Source organism: Balearica regulorum, chromosome 20, assembly GCF_011004875.1.
Source record: "Balearica regulorum gibbericeps isolate bBalReg1 chromosome 20, bBalReg1.pri, whole genome shotgun sequence".
NCBI lineage: Eukaryota > Metazoa > Chordata > Aves > Gruiformes > Gruidae > Balearica > Balearica regulorum.
The window spans coordinates 12826349-12852904 of NC_046203.1; the positions used below are offsets into that span (position 1 = coordinate 12826349).

General features: G+C 48.9%; 2 protein-coding genes across 2 annotated transcripts; one reads left to right on the forward strand and one right to left on the reverse strand.

Moving 5' to 3' along the window:
• Nucleotides 1-2179: 2179 nt before the first annotated feature.
• DPP7 (dipeptidyl peptidase 7) lies at nucleotides 2180-25948 on the reverse strand. Its single transcript, XM_075772536.1, has 13 exons — nucleotides 25737-25948; nucleotides 25422-25535; nucleotides 21723-21862; nucleotides 20838-21001; nucleotides 18864-18999; nucleotides 15924-16005; nucleotides 14031-14197; nucleotides 12763-12823; nucleotides 4644-4762; nucleotides 4404-4560; nucleotides 4036-4100; nucleotides 3127-3197; nucleotides 2180-2613 (listed from the first exon to the last, which is right to left on the reverse strand). The coding sequence occupies exons 1-13, from the start codon at nucleotides 25810-25812 to the stop codon at nucleotides 2472-2474; spliced, it is 1494 nt and encodes a 497-aa protein (XP_075628651.1). The 5' UTR covers nucleotides 25813-25948; the 3' UTR covers nucleotides 2180-2471.
• On the forward strand, nucleotides 5779-12154 carry LOC142604645 (kelch-like protein 13). The gene is made up of 4 exons (XM_075772535.1): nucleotides 5779-6837; nucleotides 8116-8368; nucleotides 10211-10371; nucleotides 11542-12154. The coding sequence occupies exons 1-4, from the start codon at nucleotides 5779-5781 to the stop codon at nucleotides 11938-11940; spliced, it is 1872 nt and encodes a 623-aa protein (XP_075628650.1). The 3' UTR covers nucleotides 11941-12154.
• Nucleotides 25949-26556: the final 608 nt, after the last annotated feature.

Here is a 26556-nt window from a genome sequence, read left to right on the forward strand (position 1 = left end):
ATTAAAGCCCAGTCCTGAGTTCTTCAGAAATGGACAACTTGTGCTTGCCAGGAAAACCTGTTGATTTGCATGATCAGTTTTCAAGTTCTGTCTTAAAGGCATGTGACCAGAGAGACACTTACTGTTTTGTGCAATGTTCCCATCTTGGTCGTACTCATGCTGGGAGGTGATGACAGAGTAGATAAGCATTTTCTCAACAACTGGAGCACAGGGGCTCCACCCATGAACAGTGCTCTGGGTCGCTTACTCTGCTTGTGCTCTGTTTTCCTTTTGTGTTCCCTGAAGTCCAGCCACCAGCAGTGTTCCTGTGATACGTGGTGGCTGCTGCTCCTCCCTTCAGCTAAGACAGCACCACAAGACCAGGGTTTTCCACTTAGATCCCATCCTTCCTTGCCCAAGGCTTCAAGACATTATGGACGTTTGTGGCACTGGCTTCAGACTTCTGCCACGGTTTGAAGCCCTTTTTTGAAATAATCTTTAGGGCTGCTCATCTATCATCTGCATGGATGTCCACATGTATCTTGTTTATCCCTCTGCCATGGCACCTGAAAGCCTTCCATATAAATCAAACTATTTGTGTCCCTCGCATTCTGTGGATTCCTTTGGGGCAAGTACTGTCTGCAAGAGGAAGAGATCTGTATAGTCTGTTGTAAGAGGATTAAAGAGCTCTTACCCTTCTGGAAGGTCTTAAGACACCTCTGTTCACTCAAAGGCACAAAAGCCACTGGCCAAAGGCGGGAACTTGCAGGTTACTTTCCAAAAGACTCGTACTGAACTTGGCTGCTTTACTGCACTGCTGGGTTGGTTTCATTAGGGTGCCTGCTTGCTGGGAGCTAAGGGTGCTGTTAGAAAGGTGATATAAGCCAGGTGGAATCCTCTCTCTGCAGACACATCCACCGCTGTCTCCTTTTTTTTTAATGTGGTGCTAGTCCTGAATAATTGCTGGGGTACAGCAAATCTAAATTCAGAAAAGTCAGGGGGTCTGTGAGCATGGAGGGTGAATACAAGACGAGGCATCTCAGCAAGGCTGGAGTGGCAGTGTGGTATAAGCCGCGGTTTCAGCAACAAACTTGAAGCCTGCCTTCAGTGTAAGCAAAAGGGAGACTCACAGCTCCTAGCAGAGGTGTAGAGGTTTTCATCAGCACAAACAGAGAAGATATGGGTCTACTGAGGTAATTCACTAACAGCCTTAAAGCGTTTTTCTTTGGGGGCTGGAGTTTGACTAACCAGGTCTTCTATGTGTTGTCCTTCTTTGTACCCTGAAAGATCTGATAATGGACTTGTCTGTCCCTGCTCTTCCTGCCTCCCCTCGGCAGGGGTGGTGGGGAGCAGAAGCTTTGGCCTTTTGTGCTTAAGAACAGGGAAGAAGTGGGTTGTATGCAAAAACCCCTTTTGTGAGCACCCAAATATTGTGAAATAACATCAATGACTGACAGTGTAGCTCTGGGAACCAGTCGTACTGTGATGGCAGGGAGGAGCCGGCAGTGCAAATACTTCACACAAAGCCTTGTGTTTGAGCAGCATAACAGAAGTTGAAGCAATGCTGCGACACTGCCCACGTAAGTAATGGAAGCCTCTGATGACCTGGGGGGCTTCTCTGCTAACTCATAAAATCATTGTAACTGGATCAACTGAGGCATCCAACTGATTACCAGGATTTAATATTTTTGCAATTATGCTAGTATTTATTGGTGCATAGTAATTCCAGTAGGTTAGAATCCACCTGTTTATGTGCAAAGATGAGTTTATTCCACCTGGAAAGGTGAGAAGTATCCTTTCTTATCTCCTTTGGTTATACTACCAAGCCATGAAATTCTCACATGCTTTAATAAACTTGTAATTTATTTTAAAAACATCTGAAGATGTCTCAAGTGGAAGTGTGCTTTACTGGTCACTAATATGCAGCTCCTGAGTGACACCAGGCTTACTTTGTATAAAGCCCCAGCTTAAGAGCTCTCTTGTGGAAGTTAAACCAAAAGCCAAACAAACCCCAAAACGCACAGCACCGGATGAGGCAGACATGTAACTGGTCACTAGTGGAGTCCCCTGTGAACCTGTGTAAGTAATAACCATACCTCTGCTTTTCAACTAGTCATCTAGTATTCACTTTTTGTCTGAAAATAATTTAGCTTCAACCTTAAGGTGATTCTTGCAACCATACTGTTCAGGACAATGATGATTCTTGGGCCTCCTGGTGAGATTTTATTATTTCCACCATTTATAATGCCTTGTCATTCTGAGCATGAGACCCACACAATGTGGTTTTGGCTTCAGTCAGCGATTTGTCCTTTTGCTTTTCTTTGGGTGCTTGCTTAGAGGCAGGTGGGACACTTCAGAAAGGTGGACTTCCACCATGACGGTAGAGGAGAGGACACTTTCTCAATCAGCACAGGAATGGCTCAGCCAGCTGCTCCTCATCTTGTGTCCTGGTGGTAGCCTCGCACTGCTGCGGGAGGCTGCAGGGACGGACATCACAGCCATCTGCCTGCTGAAACTCCCGAGGGCTTCTCCTGTGCTCCTTCCATCCGTGCAGATTTTACCCAGCCATTGATGATGCTCGCTTCTACCCGGCGCACCTCTGTGACGGATGGGGGGTCAGCTGGATTGCGTCCTCTAAAAAACACAGAGCAGCATGAACTACTCAGTGGGCAGCAGCTCTCTGCCTCTTGCACAGGGAACTGAAGGACAGATCATCAGTTTTGTACTTCATGTTTATGCATCACACCCACCAGGAGGTTGGGAGGCAGCCTGGAGCCCTGAGCTCTCCCTTGCATCAGTGGCTGCTGCCCTCTCCGCTCCCGGCCTGAAGGCTGATGCCTAATGCCAAGAGATGCTGGACTACGTTGCGTGAGTGATCCCTACAGGCTTTCACGCACTTGTGCCAATCCCTGTACAAATGTTCTAATGAAAGTACGTCAGCTTAGTGGCGAGTTCTGCACAGCTGCCTTCCCCGAAGGCTGTAGGAGCTCTGTACTGGGGAAGCTGGTTGCTCTTCCACAGTTGGGCTGCAACTGATATCCAGTCTCCTTCAGTAAAGCATCTCCTGGTTCTTTGGACTGTGGTGAGCTAAGATCAACTGCCCAGGGCAGTAGGATTTTGTTGGTCCAAGGAGAGTTCAGTACTTACCGGAGATCAAGGTGATGAGCACCTCCTTTAATCGTCAATGCAATTAGTGACGGACTGAGGCTGCTATTTATCTGGAAGGAGAAGGAGCAGAGACAAACTCTCACCAAGTTACCGGGCAGATCTGGACATCAGTTCTGAAAACTGGAAGACGAGCTGGGCAGGACTGAGGAAAAGCATGGGAAGAGATCCCTGGTATGGCTGATGTTGTGTGCATGGCTAACAAACAGTCCTAATGAGCCAAATTGTCAGTCTCAAATGAAGTGAAGGCTTCTCCCAAAAGAAAAAACTGTCAGCCTAATCCTGTACAGGTGGTTTGAAGTAATGGGTTCCTTTGGGCCCTAAGCAGCCTGTTCCTCTTGCAACTGGGATTGCCAAGCCAGCCTAAACCACGGAACTCCTGCATTACAATCAGGAGCTCAACTAACTCAAACTCTAGTTCTGGGTCATTTTTTGTTTTAAAGTAGAGCTCAGCCACCACTCTGAAGTTTTGTTAAACCTAAGCCAAAACATGCCCTGGTTCGAGTTGCTGCTTACAGCAACCGCTTGGTCTCCTACAGATGCTGAGACTGGAGAGAGCAAGGAGCACTTGGCTGCCAGCACTGAGGCCAAGTCTCGACACAGAAACATGATGGGTTCTGGTTCAGACCCTGGGTGTTGGGTAAGAGGTTCCTGCTGGGTCTGCACTAGTGAAGCCATCTTTGCTACATCTGTGCTCCTGGCTGATGGGCACAATGTGTCCATCATTCATGTCCTGAGGCTCCCAATGGTTCAGCATAAACCAGCCCCCTGCAGAAACTCAAATGGGCTAAAGATGAATTTGCCAGTGCTGCTTTGAAAGGAAGAGGGGAGCAGTGTATCACCTGGAAAGGCGTCTCTCTCTGCTCGGTGTGCAGGAGTGCACATGCTTACCCCGCCTCCAGCCCACGGGTCCAAGTCTCCATTTGAAAAAATGATGTTGCTTGCACTTTTCAGGTCTGAAATTCAGAGAGATGACATTTGAGAGGCCTCCTTCCTGCCCGTTTACCCAAACATGTTTGGCTACGGCAGCAAACGTGACCAAGAACAGAAAATACAGGAGAAAAAAACTGCCAAGAATTTGTTTTAAGGTTTTCCACTTCCGTCTGAAGGAGGCACAGAAAGGTCTGTTTGGCTCAGGTCAGTGCAAGGCTGTGACTTTCTGCCAGGACTTGTTAGTGTGCCATGCGTGTCCCCACAGAGCTCAGCTGGGCAGAGGGGGACAGGTAGACAATGACAGGGTAATGCAAAGCACAACTCACCTCCTCCCCAAAAGTTTGTCTGCAGCCAGTGTGCTCGTGGTTTCACGTGCCATTTGCTCTGACAGTACTGCTCTCGCATGGTCTCCGTGAAGGGCATCTCGGGGAACATATCGGTCACGTTGTTGCTGTTGAAAGTTAGGTTGATCTCTGTACAAACCTAAGAGAGGTACAAGAGCTGTCATGGGGCGGGGGAATGACCAGGGCAGCAGCTGAAACCTGTTGGTGTCTCCACCACCTTACCTGGTAGTCCCAGGCATCAGCATCTGAGCCGATGCCGCAGCCAGTGGGGTCAGCACAGGACTGGTACAGCTGGTATATGTCATAACACTGGGCCAAGCCGGAGGAGTTGTAGAACACCCCTGCCAGGTAGGAACACAGCACAAAGCCAACCTGTCAGCACGTCTCTGCTGTCTCACCCACTGCCTCCTGCACAAGCCTCACGGCCAAGACCAAGCAGAGGGGCAGCTATCCTGGGGCAGAGCTGGCAGGGGCTGCACCACTGTTAAGTAACTACCCCAACTTTATGCCAAAGCTTTCACATGGTCTTGAGCCTGATTGTGTGATACTCTCTGCTTCTGCTGTATCCATGGGGAGGCAGAGGCTCCCAGGTGCTCTCTGCTGTCTCTGCTCGTGCCAGAAACCAAATGACCAGCCAAAAGCCAAGTGACCAACGTCCTCGGGAGAGCCCTAGCCTCCAATCCCGAAGGCCCCCCAGAAGCAGGCTGTGTACACGACGTTAGCTGAATGCTTCAAACCGAGCAGCACACAACTGCTGAGAACGTCCCACTCCCCCCCCCCCCAAGTAGCTGTTGTCTGAATTGAGTCAGAGGGCCAAGGCTGGCACATCACAGACAGGATTTTGTTTGACTTGCTCAAGAAGGGAAAGACGGCATGTACAGGCTTGCCCAGATGAAAGAGCACCTGACCAGGCGGCACAGCAAAGCATAGCTGGGGAGCTGCCGAAGAATGAGCTGCTTTTTTGTGCAGATGGGTAGTTACCAGATAGCAAGGAGGAGGAATGCAGTGATGCTGGTGGCCGTCTGCTGCTGCCAGTGTCACAGCCCACAGGCAAAACCCACAAACACTGGGAGTTTTGTGCAAGAACACGCACCAAGAGCTCCACTTGTAACCACCCCTGCACGGCTCTACAAGGCACACGATCCTGTGCCTGCAAAGCACAGGGCAGAGGCCGCTGAGGAGGAAGGCTGCTGCAGCTACTGCTGTTTGGATGGCTCTGTGGGGCAGACAGCACAGCCTCAGCTCCCTCGAAGCATGAAACCACTGGTTCAGCTGCAAAAAACTGCCCAGGAGATGCACTGAGATTGTGCAGTGAGGAGTCCTGCGGCTGCTCCAGAGCTGCACACCCTTCAGAGCAATGCTGCTCGGCTCGCAGGCCAGCACAGCGAGGCTCAAGTCCGACACCTACCTGGCAAAACTCCTGGAAGGGCTGAGTAGCCTTCGCTCACAGAGCATGCTGTGTGATGTGATGCTGGAGGCAGAAGGGGTTTGCTTTCCAGCCCACAAGATCATTTTAGCATCAGCAAGTAATTATTGCAAGATCCTGTTTGTTGGAAGCTTGACAAGAGCAGGGAGCTTGGATAGTAACATCCGGCTGGAAGCTGTCAGTGCTGCCGGGCTGAGGAACGTTCTCGACTTCATTTACTCCAACAAACTAGACCTCTCATTAGAGAACATTGAGGAGACCTTCAAAGCTGCAGAAACCCTCCTGGTTCGGGAGGTGCTCAAGCTGTGTTTTCACTTTCTGGAGGATTGCTTGAACCGTGAGAACTGCATGGATGTTCTTAACATTGCTAAAAAACTCAGCCCAGCAGAGCTGAGGCAGAAAGCCATGTGCTACGTAGGGCAGCGTTACAAACAGATCTTGGCTGATCCTCAGTGCTTGAAAGACCTGGACCGAGGAACCCTTTGTGAAATTTTAGACAGGACCAACATTGAGGGCTGCAGCGAGCTGGAGCTGTTCAGAGCCGCTGTGAGCTGGCTGCAGCATGACCACACGCGGCTGAAAGATGCAGCAGATATTTTAAGGCGCGTAAGATTCCCTCTCATTCCTTTATGGGATCTGCAGAGATATGTCCAGGAAACGCCTCTGATGAGGCTGGATTCAGGCTGCCACAGGTACCTGCAGGAGGCTCTGAATTACCACTCCCAGCTGTATGCGCAGCCAGTCCTGCAGAACCGGAGCACGGGCCTCCGCTCCGGTTCCACCATGCTGCTTGTCGCTGGCGGCAGAACCACCAACAACTGCGTGTGTGGAGAGATGTGGGCTGCAGACCAGAGCTGCAGCGCCTGGCACAAGGTCGGGGACCTCTGTGTGCCAGTGTACAATCACTGTGTCGCTATCATCAATGACTTCCTCTTTGTCATCGGAGGACAGTATAAATTTGATCCCATGGGAAAGCAGCCATCAAACGAGGTAAGACACAAGAAAACTTTAGCCTTGGAAAAATGGCAGGGGGAGGGAGGGAGTCATTCCTCTTGCCCACCACAGATCTCCCACCTCTACATATTTCTCAGCGCTCCGTGCAGTACTGAAAGCCCTTGGGAATACAGCTTCCAAACTCTCTGGGAAGCAATCAGGTCCTGCCCTGGTCTCACCTTGCTTCTACTGTAAATTTTCATCCTCACCTGTACGCAACTTCCACAGCAGACATTCAGCCAGGTCCATGTCAGTCAATCAAGCAACCCCCACCCCTGTCCCCACTGTTGCTGCCACGGGACTCGTGCTCGGGAGACATGGTTAAAGCCTACCACTTCACTTGGTTTTTGCTCTTGAAAGGCAAATCTTCTTTAGCTCCCAGGACCTTCCCCTTCTGCCTGCAAAGTGAAAAGACTCATGCGGGATTTTATGTTTTCCTAGATAGCTTCAGTGAGCTTGCTAGAAAAAAGCAGCATGTTTTTCTTTCCCACGCTCCCAGGGGGCTTATTTTAGCATCATACTTAGTTCAGCAGTGCCACTGCAAACAGCAGCTCTCTTCCACTGCCCTGAAGGCAGGTGGCAGCTCAGCAGCAGCGGAGCTGAGGATGCTGAAGCAGCAGGGTCATGGCACTGGCTGCTGGGCTACAGCCCAAACCCAGCACTCAGCACACGTGGTTCTGCAGACACTGCCCTTGCTCGGTGACCTGGGCTTTCTAACCAGGACTGACAAAACAAGCTTGGGGAGGTATTTGCTACTGAACAAGATGTGACTGGAAGCCCAGCCTTAGCAGAGGTGCCATGCCACTGTGGTGATGCCACCAGGTAGGAGGGGAGGGGAAGCCACTCCTGCCTTCTCCTGGGTGACAGCGGTGGGCAAAGCTCAGCTGCTGTCTTTACTACACACTCAAACAGTAGCTGAGATGCAAAACGTGCTTGTTTAAATCTCACTGAAAGAGTTTTCGGCTGACACATGCTAGCTGGTGTTCAAAACAAAGGTATTTCATTAAACCAATGTGTTTCACCTCCTGCTTGCTGCAAGCTCAGAGCACCACCTGTTCCCAGACCCCCCCTACCTGCAGAAAGGCTGTAACTGAGCCTCCAGCTCCCCTGGGGAGGTACTGCTGGATCAGCTGCCTGGCACTGGAAGTTGAACCTGTCCGGCTCTGTCCGGCTTTCCTCAGCCCAAGGAAAATGTTTATCAGTTGTCGAAGCCACACGAGATGCAAGCCAGCCACCCACCTTCTGCTAACCACCATCCCTCTGCTGTGATCCTAGGTTTTCCGATTTGATCCCCGAAACACTTCCTGGCTCCGGGTCGCAAGCATGCTGGAGAGGCGGACACGCTTCCACACGGATGTGCTGTCTGACTGCATCTTCGCTGTGGGTGGTGGGACACTGCTGGGGACCCTCACTCGCACCGTGGAATTGTACCAGCCCGCTGACAACAAGTGGGAGTTCGCAGCTCCTTTCCCCACGCCTATTGCTGATCACGCAGGCACAACCCACAAGGGAATCCTCTATATTTCAGGTGATAGAGCCAGTAGGAAGCAGCATATTTTCATACAGTGTTGTTGATTTTTTGCTGGGATCTTAATGTCACAGTCCTAGCCTGCACCCACACCAGTAACACCCACAGCTGCAGCATCCCTCTCCTGCTGTGTTAGCACAGCCTCACTGCCCTCCTGAATGGCAGGAGTTATCTTCTTTCCAAGACTTCAAAGGTGACATCATCAACTTGCACTCCCGGCTAAATCCAAAAGCTTTGCTGTCTGAAGAGGTAAACCAGGAGCAGGCTACCATAGTGTTGGGGATGGGATTAAACCCCAATATTAATCTGAATGGAAGATGTGGGACTAACGCTGCTTTGTTAATTTGTACAAAAAGAAGTACAATGCAGAATCTTACCCACTAAGCCTGTACAGCCCTTGCCCTACAAGGGATCCTCAGTCTTTACAGGGATTTTTGGTAGATGGTACAGGATGTTTAACAATAAAGCAGCATGGGTTTAAACACTTCAGGAAATTGTTGTAGGATCTTTAGCTTTTGTAGCTACTAATTTGGACTTGAACGATAATCTTTGGTTTGTCCTAGGAAAAGTACTGTGTTGTTTGTGCTGTTGCCTCTGCAGTTAAAAGTCCTGTGCCAGTCTGCCATCACCGTAGGCTCCCTGCTTCGTAAACCAGCTATGGCCAGCTGGGATGATGGTACTGAGCTACTCCAGATTAACTTCAGTTGCAATGAAGGGAATTCTCTGTGGTGGCTGTTCACCCGAGGCCCCAAGGGCAGGGAGGGCAGCACACAGGCTGTCCTACCCTGACATGTGCCCAATGACACAGGGCTCCTGCGCTGGCAGCAGAGATGTTCAGAAAGGAAGAGTAATGGTTCAGCTGGGAGAACGGCTGAGGCTCAGGTTCAAGTCCCTGCTTTGACTCAGCTGGCCCATGCTGCCACAGGCAGCTCATTTCACTTCTGTTGGTCTCAATTCCTACCAGATAACAAGGACAAAATTGCTTGACAGAGCTTCAAACATCCCACAGTGATCTAGGCTGGGTAACACTATACCCCTTGTGTGTAAGATCTTACCTACCTGTAGCATTCATTTCCTTCTAAACTGGAGGGGTACCTGCAAATTTGACTTGGCCAGCCTATGGCACTACCCAAGCAAACTGAAAAAATTAAGATCGTTACTTCAGTACAAGACTTAAACACAAGCTCCACGCAGACAAAATGTCCCCGCACAGAAGGCATCAAAGCCCAGGTGACCTGGGGCTTATGGCCAACCTGAAATATCATCTTCCTTGTTTGCAAAGACTCTCTGCAGGCTGGAATTCAACAGGCAGCTGGAGGCATTTACCCTTCCATAGCAGTACCTTCCTTCTGCAAGGAGCCTTTTACAATGCACCCCTGAAACACATGAGTGCCTAGTAAAGAGAAAAACTTGACAACAGCACTGGCAGACTGGCTCTGACCTTCTGCTGAACAGCCAAAGTTCAAAAAGCTTTGAACACTTTTCTTTCAAACCACCATTCTGTGACTGCACATGCTGGAAGCACATTCCCTAATTAAAGCTGTTCCTGGTTACACTTGAGATATCCCAAGAGCTTTATTCAAAAATCTTTTGTGGAAAACTATTTGCAGAAAGAGCTGGAACTGGTTTGTCGGGGTTTTTTTCCTCTTTAAAATACCTACGAAGCGCAGGTTTTAAATTTCACCCTGCATCAGCTCTGCAGAATGGTGTGAAATTTTAAGCCTCAGCTTCTTAGGTATTTTAAAGAAAACAAAGAAAAAATCATCTCTGCTGATGTTTGCAGCAGGTTTGCTGGATGTCAGAGAGGATGACAGATTCTGAAGACTTCTGCTTTCCTTCTAGGGGGCTTCTCTGGGGGCAAAACCTTACGAGACACTTACAGCTACCTCCCTCGCCTCCGACGCTGGATTGGCAACAGTGCCATGGCTTTCACCCGCTGCAATCACGGGATGGCTACAGTCAGGGACAGGATCTTTTGTGTTGGAGGAAGGACGCTAAAAGGAGTAAGTTCATTTGCTCTTATAATCCTAGATCTGATCCAAAATGGGGTCTCTGTATTGCTAGGCTCTGTTTTATTCCAACAAGTTGACCATGAACTTCATTATTTTTGGTCTCTTAGTGGACTGGCACAGTTGCAAGTCAGGCCAATAAGCTTCTGAAAACGTGCCTCCATTACAATCGTGCACAGCAGAAGCTGCCCTGTTGTCACACTCTTATTTGCTAAAGTACAAAGGCTATTTAAAGCATCTTTTTTTTAATAGAGAAAACATATGGTGGAGGCACAGCCTGCTAACGCAGGAAAACCCAAGTGTGAAACTAGGCACGTACCTGCCCCAAACACACTGACAGCCTGATTTTCCTTGTTCGAGCTGAGAGGGGGCAAATCACTGGCAGACGGGAATAGGACTGGACTGCAGTGAAGACACTGACCTAGATTTTAGGAAAGATGGGCCTCAGTCCTGGAATGCAAATGAAGTCTCTTTAAACCTGGATTTCTCATCTCTGAAAGAGGAGGGAAAGCACTGCCCAGCCTTCTGGGGAGGGCAAGCTGGAAGAGACCTGACAGGGACTGAAAGGACCACTTTAGGAGAATCCCATTCCCTGAAGCCAAGAGAACTGAGTTTTTAAAGATCATTCAGCAATTCCCATTTGCTCAGGGCCTGGCCCCATTTTACCCTGACGGGTACGGTTTGTTTTGAAGGAATGAGGGTGTCTTAGAGTACTTAATTCCTCACTGAAGAAGGGATAGAAACATATAAAGAGAAACTGCACACCAAGGCTGACATCAAATTCCTCCAGATCACACGAACTTAATTATTGTCCACACCTCAATGCAATATAGCCCTCTTTAGATGGTTTCCTGCGTAATGTGTTAAATGTCCAGACAGCAGGCAGGACTTTGGCTATGCCAGTTCCAGTAGGTCCCTTGCTCAGCTCACTCCTCTGATTTGCCAAGAACAACAAAGCTCCTTTAAAGCCGTGCCATTCTGGTATTTTATTCAGTTTCTTTGGAGGCTCTAATTGCTAAACGTGTATCGAAAAATCTGGCACCTTGAGCCCCACAGTATTCAAATAGATGTTGAGACACTGGTTGAACCAAGTGAGCCTGACGTGACAGTGATGCCCACTCGAGGCGTGTTACGGTGGGTGAGTGTTGGTCTGGTTCTTTGCAGGTGGAAGAATGGATTCATGTCAACGAGACGGAGTATTATTGTCCTGGAAGCAATCAGTGGACAACGCTAACGCTATCCCCATTCAACTGCTGCCAGTTCAGCATCACAGCCCATGAGTCTATGCTCTACCTTGCAGGAGGTGGGTCGCTGCAGCACATGCAGAAAGGAGACAGTGTGTTCCTGTATGACACAGAGCAGCAGGTATGGAAGAAAGCCAGTCCCCTGCCTAAAGCTCTGGTGGATCATGCCGCTTGCATGATTAAGCTGTCCCAAGTGAATGCAGTTGGTGAGAAGGGGAGAGGCACAAATTGCTCCCCCGCAGGCAGAAGGAAGAAATCTACCCTCAGCTTGTTCATCACAAAGAAACAAGAGTCCCACTCTGCCTCAGAAAAGAAGTAGGATGTGAATATGTCAAGCAGATCTGACATTGTTTGCCAAGACATTAGTATTTTAACAACTCTTCTAGTTGTCAGCCAAGCATCTTTTGCAGTGGTTTGGAACTGGTATGTTTCTGACTTGATGCGATCTTGGTGACATGCATAATTTGCAAAAAAAAGAATTAGTTCCCAATCCTACTAAGCTGCATTAAACCTATAAGAATTCCTTAAATCAATTTTTTGTCATTCAGAACCTGTTTTTCTAAATAATAACCTATGTAGAACTTATTTTTAATGAGCAACTTGAAAGATTTTATGAGGAAGTCTCCAAAAGATCTTTGAATTCTATCTCTAATAATTTCCTTACAAACACTGCAGGCTGACAAATTAAGTACTCAGAGACAAATATACACAATGTATTTAAGGCTGTCTTGCCACTAGTTTAAGAGCATAGGGCACTGTGATGACAACCTTGTCCTCAACAAGCAGACCTTCCTTCAGTGAACGTGCAGTGAACCTAGAACTGGTTGAGCCAGTGCGTGGGTAAACTTTTAGAAAAGAAGCAAGTACCTTAGAAGTCCACATCTCACAGACAGTCAACAGGCTAAGGGGCTGCGATAGCTGAAAAGCCTGATGATGATAAGTTTGGAAAGGTGAGAAGATGAACCCCTGGGCCACCACGGGACACCCCGACAAAGCCAATATGAGGCAAAACGTCCCACTGGGAGACTGGAGTCGTACCAGCTCCGACCATACACAACCCACACAACCAACAGCTCTACCTACAGGTGCGTCTAGAAAACAAGGCATTAAATAAAAGACCAAACTGATACTATTAACTCACCAACAAGCGCAGCCAGGCCTCGAATCGGGTCTGCGTGGGCAAGGATGCGTTCACAGCCAACCTGGATGAGACACATTACAGGCAAATTGCAGACAGGACAGTTAAGAGTCTGCTCCGCAGAAGGGCTAAGCAGGAAGATTCATTGAAATTATCACTTACACATTTTATGGTTCAGCAGCTTTCGAAAGGCCTAATGCAACAGGTTTGGAGTTTTTTGGTGTGGTTTCCCCCCCCTCCCTTCTAGCAAGAAGTTACACAGAAACAGGGACACAGGGCTAGGACGAACAGTTCCTTCACCAATCCAAGCAGCTGTGCAGAGGCCACAGTGATGCACAACAGTTCCTTCCTCCTACAATTTTAATGCCCTTCTCAAGGTGGGGCAGAATAATTATTTCCATTTTGCAGGTTGTTAAAGAGACCCTAGAAGGGAACTGGTTGCCCAGTGCAGCATCTCTGAGCCCCAGTACAGCGCAGCCTGCGTGACCTCTTGCACAGCTCGTGCTGTGCTCCAGGTAGGACTCGAACCAGAAATGCCACAAGGCCAGAGGTAAAGAAAGTCCCGTCGGCGTGGAGTGCATGGGGTGCTGGGGCGCAGCAGGGAACGGCAGCACGAGGCTGATAGCACACCAGAAGAAACCAAGAATTGCAAGAGCAACTGGTGATCCAAGCTGGGACCTTTCAAAAGCAGATGGGGTCCGAGAAGTCTTTGTAACTCCCTGAGAACCAGGCCCCTTTCCCACATTTTGCCATCTCCGACTCTCTTGACAGTCTCCAGGTTTTCCAACCCCTACAGCAGCAGCAACTTCTCTGCATTATACTCTGAGGTATGTCATCTTCCCGGGCGATACTTAGAAAGGAGCCTGATTATTTGATCTCCATCCCTGCCCACCAAGAAAAATACATCTATGAAAGCGTGTTGAGGTGGGCTACAACAAAACTACATTTTTTTAAAAAGCTACAGGTTTTTAATGTTGAAAAGCTGCAGTCAACAAGCTTGCACAGGCCTTTGTGTTTAAGGTGAAGGCAGAGAAAGGCTCCAGCAAACCTTCCCCGACGTGCCTTATGGCAGTGCATTGCAAACACAGCAGTCACTGTCACAGAGAAGTTTAAGATGTGTAAATTTACTGCCAGAGTAGAAGGGCTGCAACACTCACCACCACCTCCCCCTGCCAGCATCACCGATGGCATGTGCCTGACAGCATCCCAGGCTGTGCAGACACTGAGGTGCACATCAGAAAATGCAACTCTCACCGTGTCCTGGTACTCACCTTCACTGGATTGGCCGGGAGGTGACCCATGAAATCAGTTTTGTAAGGGTAGTCCATCATGGCCATCATGGTGAAGGCATTTCTAGCAAATCCAAAAAGCTGGTAAACATCCTCCTTGTTAGAGATCTTATTGCATGTGGCCATTTTGCTGCTGATTTCATCATAGGCTGCAGAAGGAAGGAAAACGAAAGACACAAACTTCAACAGACGAAAATAATACCAGACTTTGGTATCTTGTTTCACGCAGGAGTAAGGAGATGCCGTAACACGCAGATGAGGTTTCTAGTGGGAAGGACACATTACACCTAAATTTACACCCAGGTGGATGTTCAGGCACAGCCTTCCTGTGCAGCATCACAACCCCGCGTGGCCCACAGCCCGCTCTGCCCCTTGCAGAGCCACCGACACTTCCCTGGGGAGCTCAGGGGAATCAGTGCCCACTGAGACAGCAGCAGTCCCAGCTGGCACAGCGTGAAGGGCAGCTCGGTATGAGTCTGTCCTTGCTGGTGCCTGTGCGGCTGCCACCCCCTTGCCCCTGCAGGCTCCCTCCCCGGGGCTGCTGTGCCCTGCAGGGCAGTGTCCCCAGGCAAGCTCTCATGCAGGAGAGCAGGGTACAGCGTACAGGTCCCACTGGGATTCAACAGCTGGAAGAACTGCCGGGGGGGGGGGGGGGAGCACTCCTTGGAAGCTGGGTGTATTTGTAGTGAGAACTGCCAAGTGAGAACAGTCTTCACAAAGAACTCCTGAGATGTGTCTTCAAACTTCAGTATGATGCAGAGAAGTCAGCTAGAGCCAGGAAACCCATCTTTGAAGACATTCCTTTAAGACACACTCCTATACCTTTACATTTCTGCTGGGGAAAGCTGCTCCCTTCGTTTCATCCTCCACATTTTGGCGTCACAGTTCCTGTCCGTTCCCATCATACTCTACAAGCTGCCCACTGGAGCCTGGCTGTCTTTACTTGGAAACCCAAGGCCTGGGACCTGCCTCTGGATACTCACTTGAGAGCCTAAGCCTGAAATGTGACCACCTTAGCCACCCTGCTGCAGAAAGTGTGGCCCCAGGCAGACCTCAAAGACCTTGGCTATTTAATGGTAACGATTTTTCCTGCTGTGACCTAAATGGGGTTTTGGACTCCCCAGGCTTCTCTGGGCAATTCCAGGACCAGCTCCTGCAGCAAGGCAGCGACAGCAGCCATCAGAGGCATGCAGCCCCTGACGCGCAGCACCACAGACCAAGCCAAGCCTTGAGACAGGCCAAGAACCCCCCACAGCGGTTCCAGCACCATGCGGGGCTCCCAGGAGATGCTGCATTGGCCCATGATATCTGGTCTGACCTTCTTGGGAGGCATTGCAGAGATCTTCACCAGTCTCTGTCCGTGACTTCACCTAACTGTCCAAGGGTGGAGATGAAAGACACTGTAATGGCTGCTTCAAGACCTAGATTGCCTTCCAAATATTTCTCAGATATGTCCAGTGAGCTGAGCCACGCAGTTGTCATACCCACCTTGAACAGTTCTCAACAGTGCGGGTATTGAGGACAAGTATCTGGTGAAACATGAGGCTTTATGAACGTAACATGCAGATGTCTTGCACCTGCAGGTGTTTTTGCACTTTGGTGCAGAAAAGATGGTTTCATGAACACTATGCAAGCCCCCACATAGATGCTTTCATTTTGGTGTCGGTTACTAATTTTAATGCTAATTGAAACTGTTCATTAAATAAAAAGTCAATTGTGCAAGCAGAAAGAGGCAGCCAGGTGGGCATTTGCATTGATTTAGCTGAACCAATTGAAGACCCAGCTGAAGTAAAACTGAACCAACTTTTTTCCCCATGGCTGGGACTGCCTGCTTGCTGCCCTTGGGATGCTGTCTGCAGGGCTGTCTCTCCTTACCTCCACTGAGGCACAGATCCTTAATCTGCTGGAAGGCTTTGCGGACAGCTGTGACACAGTCTGGGCTGGACTTCTGAAAATCCTGAAGGGACAGAAAAGGCATGGGATTATGGTTGCACAGAGGAGATACATGTGGAGGCTGCGCTGGGAAGAACTGCCAGAAGCACCAGGAGATGACAGAGGTTACTGGCCCACTGGTCAGAACCTCATCTGCATCTCCAGGGGAGGCAACACCAGTGCTTCTGCCTTGTCCTCCAGACAACCAGCAGACACCAACATTCTGCACAGGCTCAGCCCAAGCAGCAACTGTTTCCCCAGGTCTCACTGGGATGACTTTGTGGAGCCATGAGACTGAATGTGAAACAGCAAGAGGAGACACATGCCTTGGCCAGGACATGGGTGCCAGGCTGCTAGGCCCCAAAGTTTTCTGTTGTTGTTTTGGGGTTTTTTTTTTTGTTGTTTTTAAAAACACAGTAGAGTCCTTCCAATTGCACTGTGTCTATGAGAAGAAGCCATGGAGTTATGCATGGGGGGCAGAGCACTGGTTTGGGAACCAAGACCTGCTTTTCTTCATAAGCCTGCCAGATGATGAAGAAGGCTACATCCTTTTTCTTGGGAAAAACATTACTGATCCTGAAATAGCACTTTACGGTATGTTTGAAGAGCTGTGGCTGGTTACACTGTGAAAGTTGTTTCTATCACTGAAGGCTCTAGCAACCCAAACTGTTTCTCTTCTGTCAGCTTGTAAGGTGGTTTGAGATCTGCTGGCAACCAGTGCCTTGTAATAATAAGAATTATTAGGGCTCTTTTAAGATCACTTTACCCTGCTAAAGCAATGGTTAAATAACCACAAATCACTAGCTAAGCATTTTTCTTAAAGACCCAGCCTCAACTCAAAACAGATCTGAGACCTTTCTTTTATTCCTAACTCTGCCTTTGTCTGATAGTTAAGGTTAGAGTAATCACTATGGAGTTTTCCACAGTTTACCTGGGCATCCCTTTAGGGTTCCAAATCTCCTTCTGGATGTGCTTATTGATCTTCATCTACTAATGGCTTTAATTGGAGTGCAGGGACAGATCGGCCTGGGACAGAAGAGCAAGTCTGCTCCAGCTGCCGTGACAGCTAAGCTCCACACCAGGCAACGCTGGACTGCTGCAGCACAGCGCCCAGCACACTGAGGAACCACCCCCCATTCCATTTCTCCCCTGCAGACCCAGCAACGGCTCAGCTGAGCTGTCACAGAAGCAGGAGGCATTACAGCCATCCCAAGGAAAGCTGTTCCCCCTCCAGGCTGCCAGCTTTACTCTTTTGAATCACACCTAATTCAGATGTCTAAACCGACCTGAGTCGATGGCCTGAGCAGCCCCAGAAGCAGTAACCTTTTGGGAAGCACGCACATGGTTGTATGTGTAGTATCCACACAGGGGCTTTCTGCCCGGCAGCAGCAGGGCAGTTGGCACATATAACCTAGTCGTATGCAAATCTTTATGCAAAATCAACTTTCTGCCCTTTGCTCACTTCCCCTGTGAGCTGGAGGCTTATGAAATGAGCTGGAACAAGCTCAGTAAAAGTCACAAGAAAGCTGCTTTGAGACAATGCACTCTGACTCACAGGAAGAGAGAGCTCCTGCAATGATTTATGAAAGGTTTGTGCCTTCATTAGTATTAACAGCTCTCAGGGGTGTTCTCTCACCAAGAAGAGCAATTGAATTCAGGTTTCAGATGCACAGATTGCTTTTATGCAAACACACTAAAGGTGGAAGGAATTACTTTGAAACAACACAAAGTACCTGCCTAGAGGTTGGCTTACCACTGCAGAGAGAAGATATTTTAAAATTAATTGGGAAGTTTTTTTCATGTTTAAAGGTCAAAGCCCTAATTTCAGGAGTGTGTAATGACTCACAGCTTGCTGAAGCAAGACAAAGCTATCAGCTGAACAGGGCTTCTGAGAAGGAATTAGCTTTAACCAGGAAAGAATTCCCACTGCAGGGCTTGTTAAATGGTTATGTGGTATTACATTTTTTGTTTTATACATTTATACATTTTAAGTATAATTTTCAGACAAGATGTCTTTTTTTCTCTTATACACTTAAAGTTTCAAATGCTATTGTGTTTATGTTCATATGATAGTCTCTACACTTAGTGGTAATGCTATCTGTCCTGTAAGTCTCTCCCTTGAAATAAGGTTCTCATATATGTAAATAAGAGCAAAAAGACCACAACTTTCATACACAAGCAGTTCATGCAAAGCCATCTGTGTTGCCCAGATCTAGAAATTCATGTCAAAGAGGCAAAACAGATACCATCGCAAGATTTCAGTGCTACCAGGTAGTACATTTCTTTCGTTACAAACGAAATGTAAGTCAGTTCTAAGCAATACCACCTTCCTATGGGTCCTACGTCCTCAAAACGTGAAAGCCACATTTAAATGTTGGTTTTAAGTTAACCCAGGACACCTTGCATATTTTTAGTTAGTGAAATGAAGATTTCCAAGCTCTTCATTGAAATGCAACCATCTTGGGACTAAGAAGCTGCTGTGAATCGTTGATATCAATAAAAAATACAGCATTTTGGGAGGGGATTTGAAGGATAAATCATCCAAAGGGGGTTCAGCCAGGTACCAAGGAAAACTTTCAGGGTGTCATATAGTCAAGTCACTAGAAATGGGAAAGTGAATCCTTAGTGGTACTAAAGGTGCTGGAACCAAGTTGTGCTGCTCATCAGAGCAGCATCTTTGGGCCCTGAGCTGCCACAGCTTAGGCAGTGCTCAGCCATCACCTCTGCAGCTACTGCTTTTCCTTGAGGGTTCCAATTTCATTGCATTCCCTGTCCAGCACTGATGCTGTGAAGACAGATGTCAGTCTAAACACATGGAAACGGAAAAGAATCCAGCCTTCTTAAAGGAAGAAAATAACGCTCCTGAAAAGAGATGCTACTTACTGCTGTTACATCTCTGAAGAACTGGGTGGGGTCTCCAAGCCCAGCCACAGACAACAGAGGAGCACTGGCAGCTAATGCTCCGGCCACAATGTTTGGGTATTTCATTCTCATGTAAGCACTCAGCATTCCTCCATAGCTGCCGCAGGAGACACAAAAGAGTTACTTCCTTTAACAGATAACTTGTAACACAGTAGCTTAAAAGTTTAGGCCAGCAGTCACAGGCTCACCTAATCCAAGGCAACAAGAATGGATATGGATATCTAGCTGATACCATCCTCATGGAAAAAGATCCAGTTATGGTCAATGAGCAGCACACAGTGTGTTCTCACTGGCCTCTCCCCAAACGCTCGCACCAACTCTGGTGGGAACACAGCAGCCCAGTTTGCTTTAGCAGCCAAATGTAAATCCTGCTGCAATATTTAACTCTGCACTATCCTCAGTGTATCGTGAGAGCTTCTGTGCAGAACCAAGTGGGGCTCGAGTGAAAGTGGCACCGTTCAATGGGGGAAGGAGACACACTTTGCATGGATTATAAAGACTAGCTAGGCTCTTAGCAAAGGGTGTCCCTGAACACTACAGAATACGCAACCCTCTCTAGTGCTGGGAGGTGGAGAGTATTCTCCCTGGGCACCCTAAATAACAGCTGCAGAGAGTATCAACACACCTATAGGGAATGGGAGACATGAACAAATACCACACTAAAACTCAAAGCCACCTTCAGTGCCAGGGCCACAATCTGCAGATATATCAAGGGGTGCTAGATAAACCCAAGGTGACAAGAGTTACTCATGTGCCAATGTTTAAGGAGTTACTCTGAGGTCATTCCTGAGGGTGGCAAATGACACACCTAAAACACAGGTAACACCCAGTCTAACTCCAAGCTTACAGGATTTCCAGTCTCCCTCCCCACCACCTCAAGTGGTTGGGGTAAATACCGTTCCTACATCACCCACGTGTAAAGCAATATGCATTTCTCTAACCCTGGTCCTGGAAACAGGCATTAGCTGAAACCTGCCACAAGGAATTTCAGGTTAAAGTTCGGCAAAGTTATAACCAACAGAAGAGGGGTTTGTTCTGTTTTCCCCACAGAAAATGCTGCGCTGTATTTCAGTAATCTTCATGTGGGTTAAGTGCTGTTCAGGGCTGTGGCAAATTGAACTCTGATTTACACACACAGAGCTGTAGTGTGATATGCAGCCCAGCTAGCAGGTCTTGCTGAACCCCAGGACAGCTCCTGGCCCTTTTCACACTAGCTACTGTCCCGACAGTCACAGTACAAACACCCCTGAGATCAACAGTTAAGCGACCACCATAGTGAGCTGGAAGCCTAATGATAACTGTCAGGTCAAATGCTTTTTAGCTCACTGCAATGAATTAGAAGCCCTGTACTTGGTGGAAGCTTTTTAAAGGGAAGCATCCCTCTAATACAAGTGTGGGGAGCCAGTCAAGAGACAAGGACATCACACAGCTGCAACAGAGCAAACACTTTGGGGAAGGACTTCTGCTAGGAAGCAAGGCGCAACCAAGCAGCAGGTTGCAGAGCAGAATTATAAAGAGTCTACAATGAAAATAGCTGGATGTTGTTAAAGAGGCTGTTTAATAAAAAGCTGGGTGGCCCCTGGAAAGAATATTTTACCGCTTACTAGTTTTCTGTATTTCCAATGTAAAATGTTCTTATCCTGCAGGAGGAATTTCTCATTTTCTGCAGTTCTGGATGACTCTTACATTGAAGATGCCTAGAAATATCCAGTCAGTGGTGCTTCTCCAAAGCTATCACAAATTGAGACTAATTCTTGATGGAAGAGCTGATTAGGGCTTGGTGATTTGAGCTTGGGAGCTCATGCACATCTGCTCTCTATCGGATAGCTTAAAGCTCTGCCTTTAGAACTTGCTTGGGAGCCAAACAGATCTATGAGAACAGCACAACTGTGGCTGGGAAAGGATGTAAAGAAGGGAAGGACACACAACCTTTACCTGCCTCCAAAAGCAATGACAGGACAGTCTGCAGCACCGTACTGCTGCTTAAGCTCAGTAATTAGCACTGCGTAGTCAGCAAGGGCTTGTTCCACGGTAAGCAGACCAGTTTTCTTCAGCTGTGTTGACTCAAGTCCAAATGGAAGAGACTTCCCATAGTACCTCTGAAAAGAAAAAGATATGCTGAGGAAATGGGGGTGTCAAGGTCTGGGTCTTCTCTGTTCTCACTATAGAGCTGGGATAAGTGTGCACAAACAGGAAGCGATAATAGAGCACGTGGTGTCCTTCAACTTGTTTGTAACTGAGGAAGTGCCTTGTCTCCTCCATCTGATAAAGTGAGACCTTTAGGACACATTGTGTAGAGGATGGACAGTCCATGACAAGCTACTTCGGTGGGTGCAGAGTGGGCCCTTGACATGCATCTCTCCTGAAATCCCCAACTAGAAAAGGGAACAGGGTAATCCTTTCATGCATAAATTGTGGAATAATAGATTTAATAGAGTGTGTCGGAAAGGTTGGCTTGGGACTTTGCAGGCTACAGAGATTAAATATTATCCAAACAAAATAACTCTGTAGTCCTGTGTGAAGATCAAGGCCCATGGAAACTACTTACAAAAGCACTGGTCTAAAGCAAATACACCATGGCATAGGTTTTACTGAAAGAGCAGCCTGTATCCTGGATTGCTGGTAGGCATATTAAAAAAAAAAATCAGAAGCCATGGTTAAGTAAAGAAGAGCTGCTACCATGAGGAGAAAGCTTACAGCAGGTATACCTCAGCTTCATAGTAAGAAATGTTCTTATTTTTCCAGACCCCCAGAAAGCTGATTTTGGTAATACCGAAGAGAACAAGGCTCTAGAGTATGCATAATGACCAAAATACTCACATGCTCAGCAAAAATCACAAGTGCTTGCTGTTCCTCTGCTAATTCAAATATGAAGTCAGAGTTCTGAGCAAAAGTCCAGATGTCACCTTCATTGCCAGTATAGAAAAAGATAGGTCCAAATCCTTTCTTCCAGAACTTTGCTGAGACAATTGCCAGAAGCAAATTAAAAAAAACAAAACAAAAAATATGAGCATGAAATGATTCTACATTTGGTAAGTTTGGGCAGGAGCTTATCAAGGAAGAACTCTGTGAACAAGCTGATCCCTGAGACCTGAGCTGGGGAATAAAGGTGTTAGGCCAGGCTACAGAAATCTCTCATTTGAGAGGGGGTAAATAAGAGCTTCCATGAGATCAGCAGATGGCCTGGAACTTCCACTTCTGCCCGAAAACCCCCTAAAATCTCAGTTCTGCAAGGCATTTGGAAACAGCTGCCCCCCAAAAGTGTGATTTCCCATTTATATACCCTTTTCAGCCCAACTCATCCCAAAACACTTGCACAGATCACTTTTTCCACAAAATGGACTTTAGGGAATCACCTGCATCTTTCTGCCACTGTGATGCATAACGTAGAGGCAAGCTGTGAATCACATATCATAGAATGGTTTGAGTTGGAAGGGACCTTCAAAGGTCATCCAGTTCAATCACACTCCCGTAGACAGGGATATCTTCCGCTACATGAGGTTGCCCAAAGCCCCATCCAGCCTGACTTCAAACGCTTCCTGGGAGGGGGCATCCACAGCTTCTCCAGTATCTCACCATTCTCATAATAAAAATGTCTTCCTTATATCTAGCCTGAATCTACCCTCTTTTAGTTTAAAGCCATTACCTGTTGTCCTATCGCTACAGGCCCTACTAAAAAGTCTGTCCCCATCTTTCTTATAAGCCCCCTTTACATATTGAAAGGCCACAATCAGGTCTCCCTGGAGCCTCCTCCAGGCTGAACAACCCCAACTCTCTCAGCCTGTCTCCATAGCAGAGGTGCTCCAGCCCTCGGATCATCTCTGTAGCCTCCTCTGGACTCGCTCCAACAGCTCCATGTCCTTCTTGTCCTGGGGACCCCCGAGCTGGATGCAGCACTGCAGGGGGGTCTCACCGGAGCGGAGTAGAGGGGCAGAATCCCCTGCCTCGACCTGCTGGTTACAGTGCTGCTGATGCTATGCTGATGTATGTTACATATATAACACACACACATATGTATATAGATGATACAGGAAGATGATGTGCTTCATCTTCTGAAGGCAAATTGAGACTGGCAGGACAAGCAGACCCATGATGTCAATACTTGCTTATCTACCAAACAGTTGCTTTAATGCCTGCTGACTTTTAACAAACATTTAACTTAATCTTAAATTGCAGAGGAATTATGAGGGATAATAAATAGCTCTCTTGAACAACAGACCTCGGACTGTCAGTTAAGTGTTGATTTCAACACACTGCCATATCACCCAAAGGGACCCTCCAACAGCAGTTGTCCTACAGATGCTGCTGCACCGTGTCACACGAGGCCATTTCCATTAACAGAAAGGTTGAAGTTAATTCTTGGCATTCTCAACACAGACTTGAGAAAGCAGAATTTGGCTTGGAAATGGGTTTGAAACCTTTCATTAGTGAAACTGCTGCTCTTTGTTAGCAAAGAAGCTGATTCTCTTTCTGTGTTGCATTTGCTTTGGGTATCAGGTAGGAAACTGAAGTGCTATCTTTACTGTGGCTTTTCTTCTGACATGCTTCATGGTTCCTGGAGTAAACATTCACAGGAGCCAAAAATCAAGTTGCTTAAAAAGGTATCTATTTTTAGACTGAAACCCTGGGGAACTGCCAGCTAACCTTGAGACAGTCAGATGCCTGGTTGTGAAATAATAATCTCCTTCAAGTTCTCACTGATAATCTGAAAAGTCTTGTATTGCACAAGAAGCAGTAGAGGGGAAAGGAACTACTCACAGGAATTTTGAGTAAGAAACTATATAATCCCACAAAACTGCAATGTTAATGTTTTGTTTCTCACAAATATTATTCAACTCTGCCCTGGACACACATATAAAACTGAACACTTTAAAAAGAAAACAAATAAAAGTTATGCAATGCTTTAAACCAGGTGGCCCAAAAAGGGCCACTTAATTAGTGAAATTTCAGCCTTGGGTGCGCTACCAAAATTCACTGGTGTTCCCATATCTTTGGGCTGAACCGATCCATGAATTCGCACTTATTGAAATGTATATGACTAGGTGCAGGCACTAAACACGCTGCAGAGTAACAGGTGATGTGAAGAAGGTGAGATGCCGCAGATGCAGGCAGCCTGTGAGGCAGCAGCAGGCAAGCACCAGGCTGGGCAGCGCTCTGGGCCAGTGCTATTCACAGCTCCACCTTTGTTCTCTCCCTGCAAATCTCTCCCCAATTCCTCCAAGCAGGCAGGATGGAAAAACATGTGATGCTGGTTATTGAATCGGTCTTTTTAGTCAAATGCTGTTTAAAAAACCCTCCTCTCTCTTACTGTCTGTTGCACAGAAGATAACTCATTATTTAGCTAGAAAAAAAAACCCCTGCTGCGTCCTTGCTGGAAGCCCTCATTGTTCAGCATGGCTTAAGCTATCTAAAGTTGCAGGGTTTTAAATAACTCCTCTTGGGTTGATGTTTTGGGTTATTTTCACTCACAAGAATGATGGGTACAGACTGCAACATTTGTGTCACTATTTGTTTTTCTTGCTGCGGTTCAGAGCACAGAGTTGCACTTGTAAGAGATGCTGTGCACAAGTATAAATTGGGAGAGGAGTGGCTAGAGAGCTGCCCTGCAGAAAGGGATCCGTGAGTGCTGGTCGGAGCCCAGAGGACAAACTACATCCTGGGGAGCATCAGACACAGTGGGACCAGCCAGTCAGAAGAGGGGATTGTCCTGTGGTGCCCAGCATTGGGGTGGCCTCAACCTTGAGTCCTGTGTGCAGTTCTGGGCCCCACAATTTAAGGGGGATGTGAAGGTACTTGGATACGCTGAGAGGAGGGCAACAGGGCCGGAAGGAATGTCCTGTGAGGAGTGGGGAGGACTTTGGGCTTTTCTGGTTTAGAGAAAAGGAGGCTGAGGGGTGACCTCATTACTCTGCAGCTTCCTGAGGAGCGATGTGGAAAGGAAGGTGCTCATCTGTTCTCCCTGGGATCCAGTGACAGGATGCATGGGAACAGTTCAAAGCTGTGCCAGGGGAGGCTTAGACTGGACAAAAGGAAGCATTTCTTTACCAAGAGAGTGGTCAAACACTGGAACAGGCTTGCTGGAGAGGTGGTCAATGCCCATGCCGTTGTAGGTCACTTCCAACTGAAATAGTCTATTCTATTCTGTGGCCAGCTGAAGGCACACATGCACAGAGCCAGCCCTGGTGCAAGCCTAATGCAGCTGCTGGTTCTAGTCTGCTCTTGGTCCGGAGAAGCAAATTCCCCGCCTGCACCCCAAACCTCACAGCCAGAACGACAAACTGAAGGAAGGAGAGGAGGATATGGACAACATCGGGGGGAACGACTAGCTCACAAAGGGCTGTCACTCCTTTCAAACTGACTCCTGGCTGCTCAGCACAGCTCTCTGCGCACCAGAGAGGCTCCCTGCCTCACTGCAGGAGCAGTTAAAGCTTAAGCAGAAAGAAATTCAGGCCTGAGCCATAGCAAAGCCCTGCCACAGCCATGCCGGGGCTGGGAGCACCTCCCCCCCCCGGGACCTACCTGAGACCAGGTACCGCTGCGGGAAGGTCTCGTTGCCGCAGGTCTCAAAGCTGAAGTGGTCCCGCACCTGTTGGAAGAGCCGCTCCTCCAGGCCAGGCCCTGCTGCCCGGGCAGCTGGAGGGGGTCCGTCAGCACAGGGGAAACCGGCAACCGGCACCGCCGCCCGGCCCGGCCCGGCCCGACCCCGGTAACTGGGGCCCAGGGGAGCCCGGGGCACCCGCCCAGTGCTCCCTAGGCCAGTTGGGAGCTCCCGCCCGGGGAGGCCGGATGGAGGGGAGCAGGGAGACACACGTGAGTCCGGCTCCGGGCACCCACCGGGAACGGCACCGGCCGGCGGCGGCAGCAGCAGGAGGAGGAGGAAGAAGAGCAGAAGCGGCAGCAGCGTTTCCATGGCAACGAGCTGGCTCACGCCTCCGCTCCGCGCACACCGGACACCCTTCCCGCGTGGGAACCCCGGGCATCTGGTCACATGACCGTAGGGCTTTCGGTGTCACGTGGCGACCTCCCGCCCCCTCACGTAACCACGCGAGAGCCATCCCCCTGCGGCACCGCCATGGCGCCTCAGAGGGCGTTTCCTCGCAGGACCCGAGGGGGCTGCGGGGGGGGTGGGGGGGGAGGAGTCAAGGCAGGCGGGACCGGTCCGGTCCGGCCCGGCCCGGGCGTCGCCTCCCGGGCCCCGTGGAGGGTGCAGGGGAGCGGGACAGGAGCCTCAGCGCGCACTCAGGGGTGCTGAGGCAGGGCAGGGCAGGGTGGCAATGCCAGGTGGCGGTGTGGCTGGCGGGGGCGCGTGTGCCCCGCAGCCGTCGTGCTGCCCGTGCTGACTGCCCCCCGTGGCTCCGGCCTCGGCGCCGGGAGCTCAGCTCGTGGCACCGGGACGGGAGGGTGGAAGCCAGTGAGGCTCAGTACTGGCGCCCGGCCACCACGCCGTCCCCGCAGGCCTGGGGGGAGCGGCTGGGCCGGGGTGTCTGCACCCTGGCCTCGCTGCTGGCTTTTGCTCTTCAGACCTCTGCCGCATTTGCCTCCTGGGGCCTTTTTGAGGACAAGTAATGGCACCTCAGGTCACCTCCATAATGTGTTTGCACGAGAAGGAAGAGCTGGGGAGGAGTGAAAGCCCAGCCAGCGTGCAGGGGCAGCT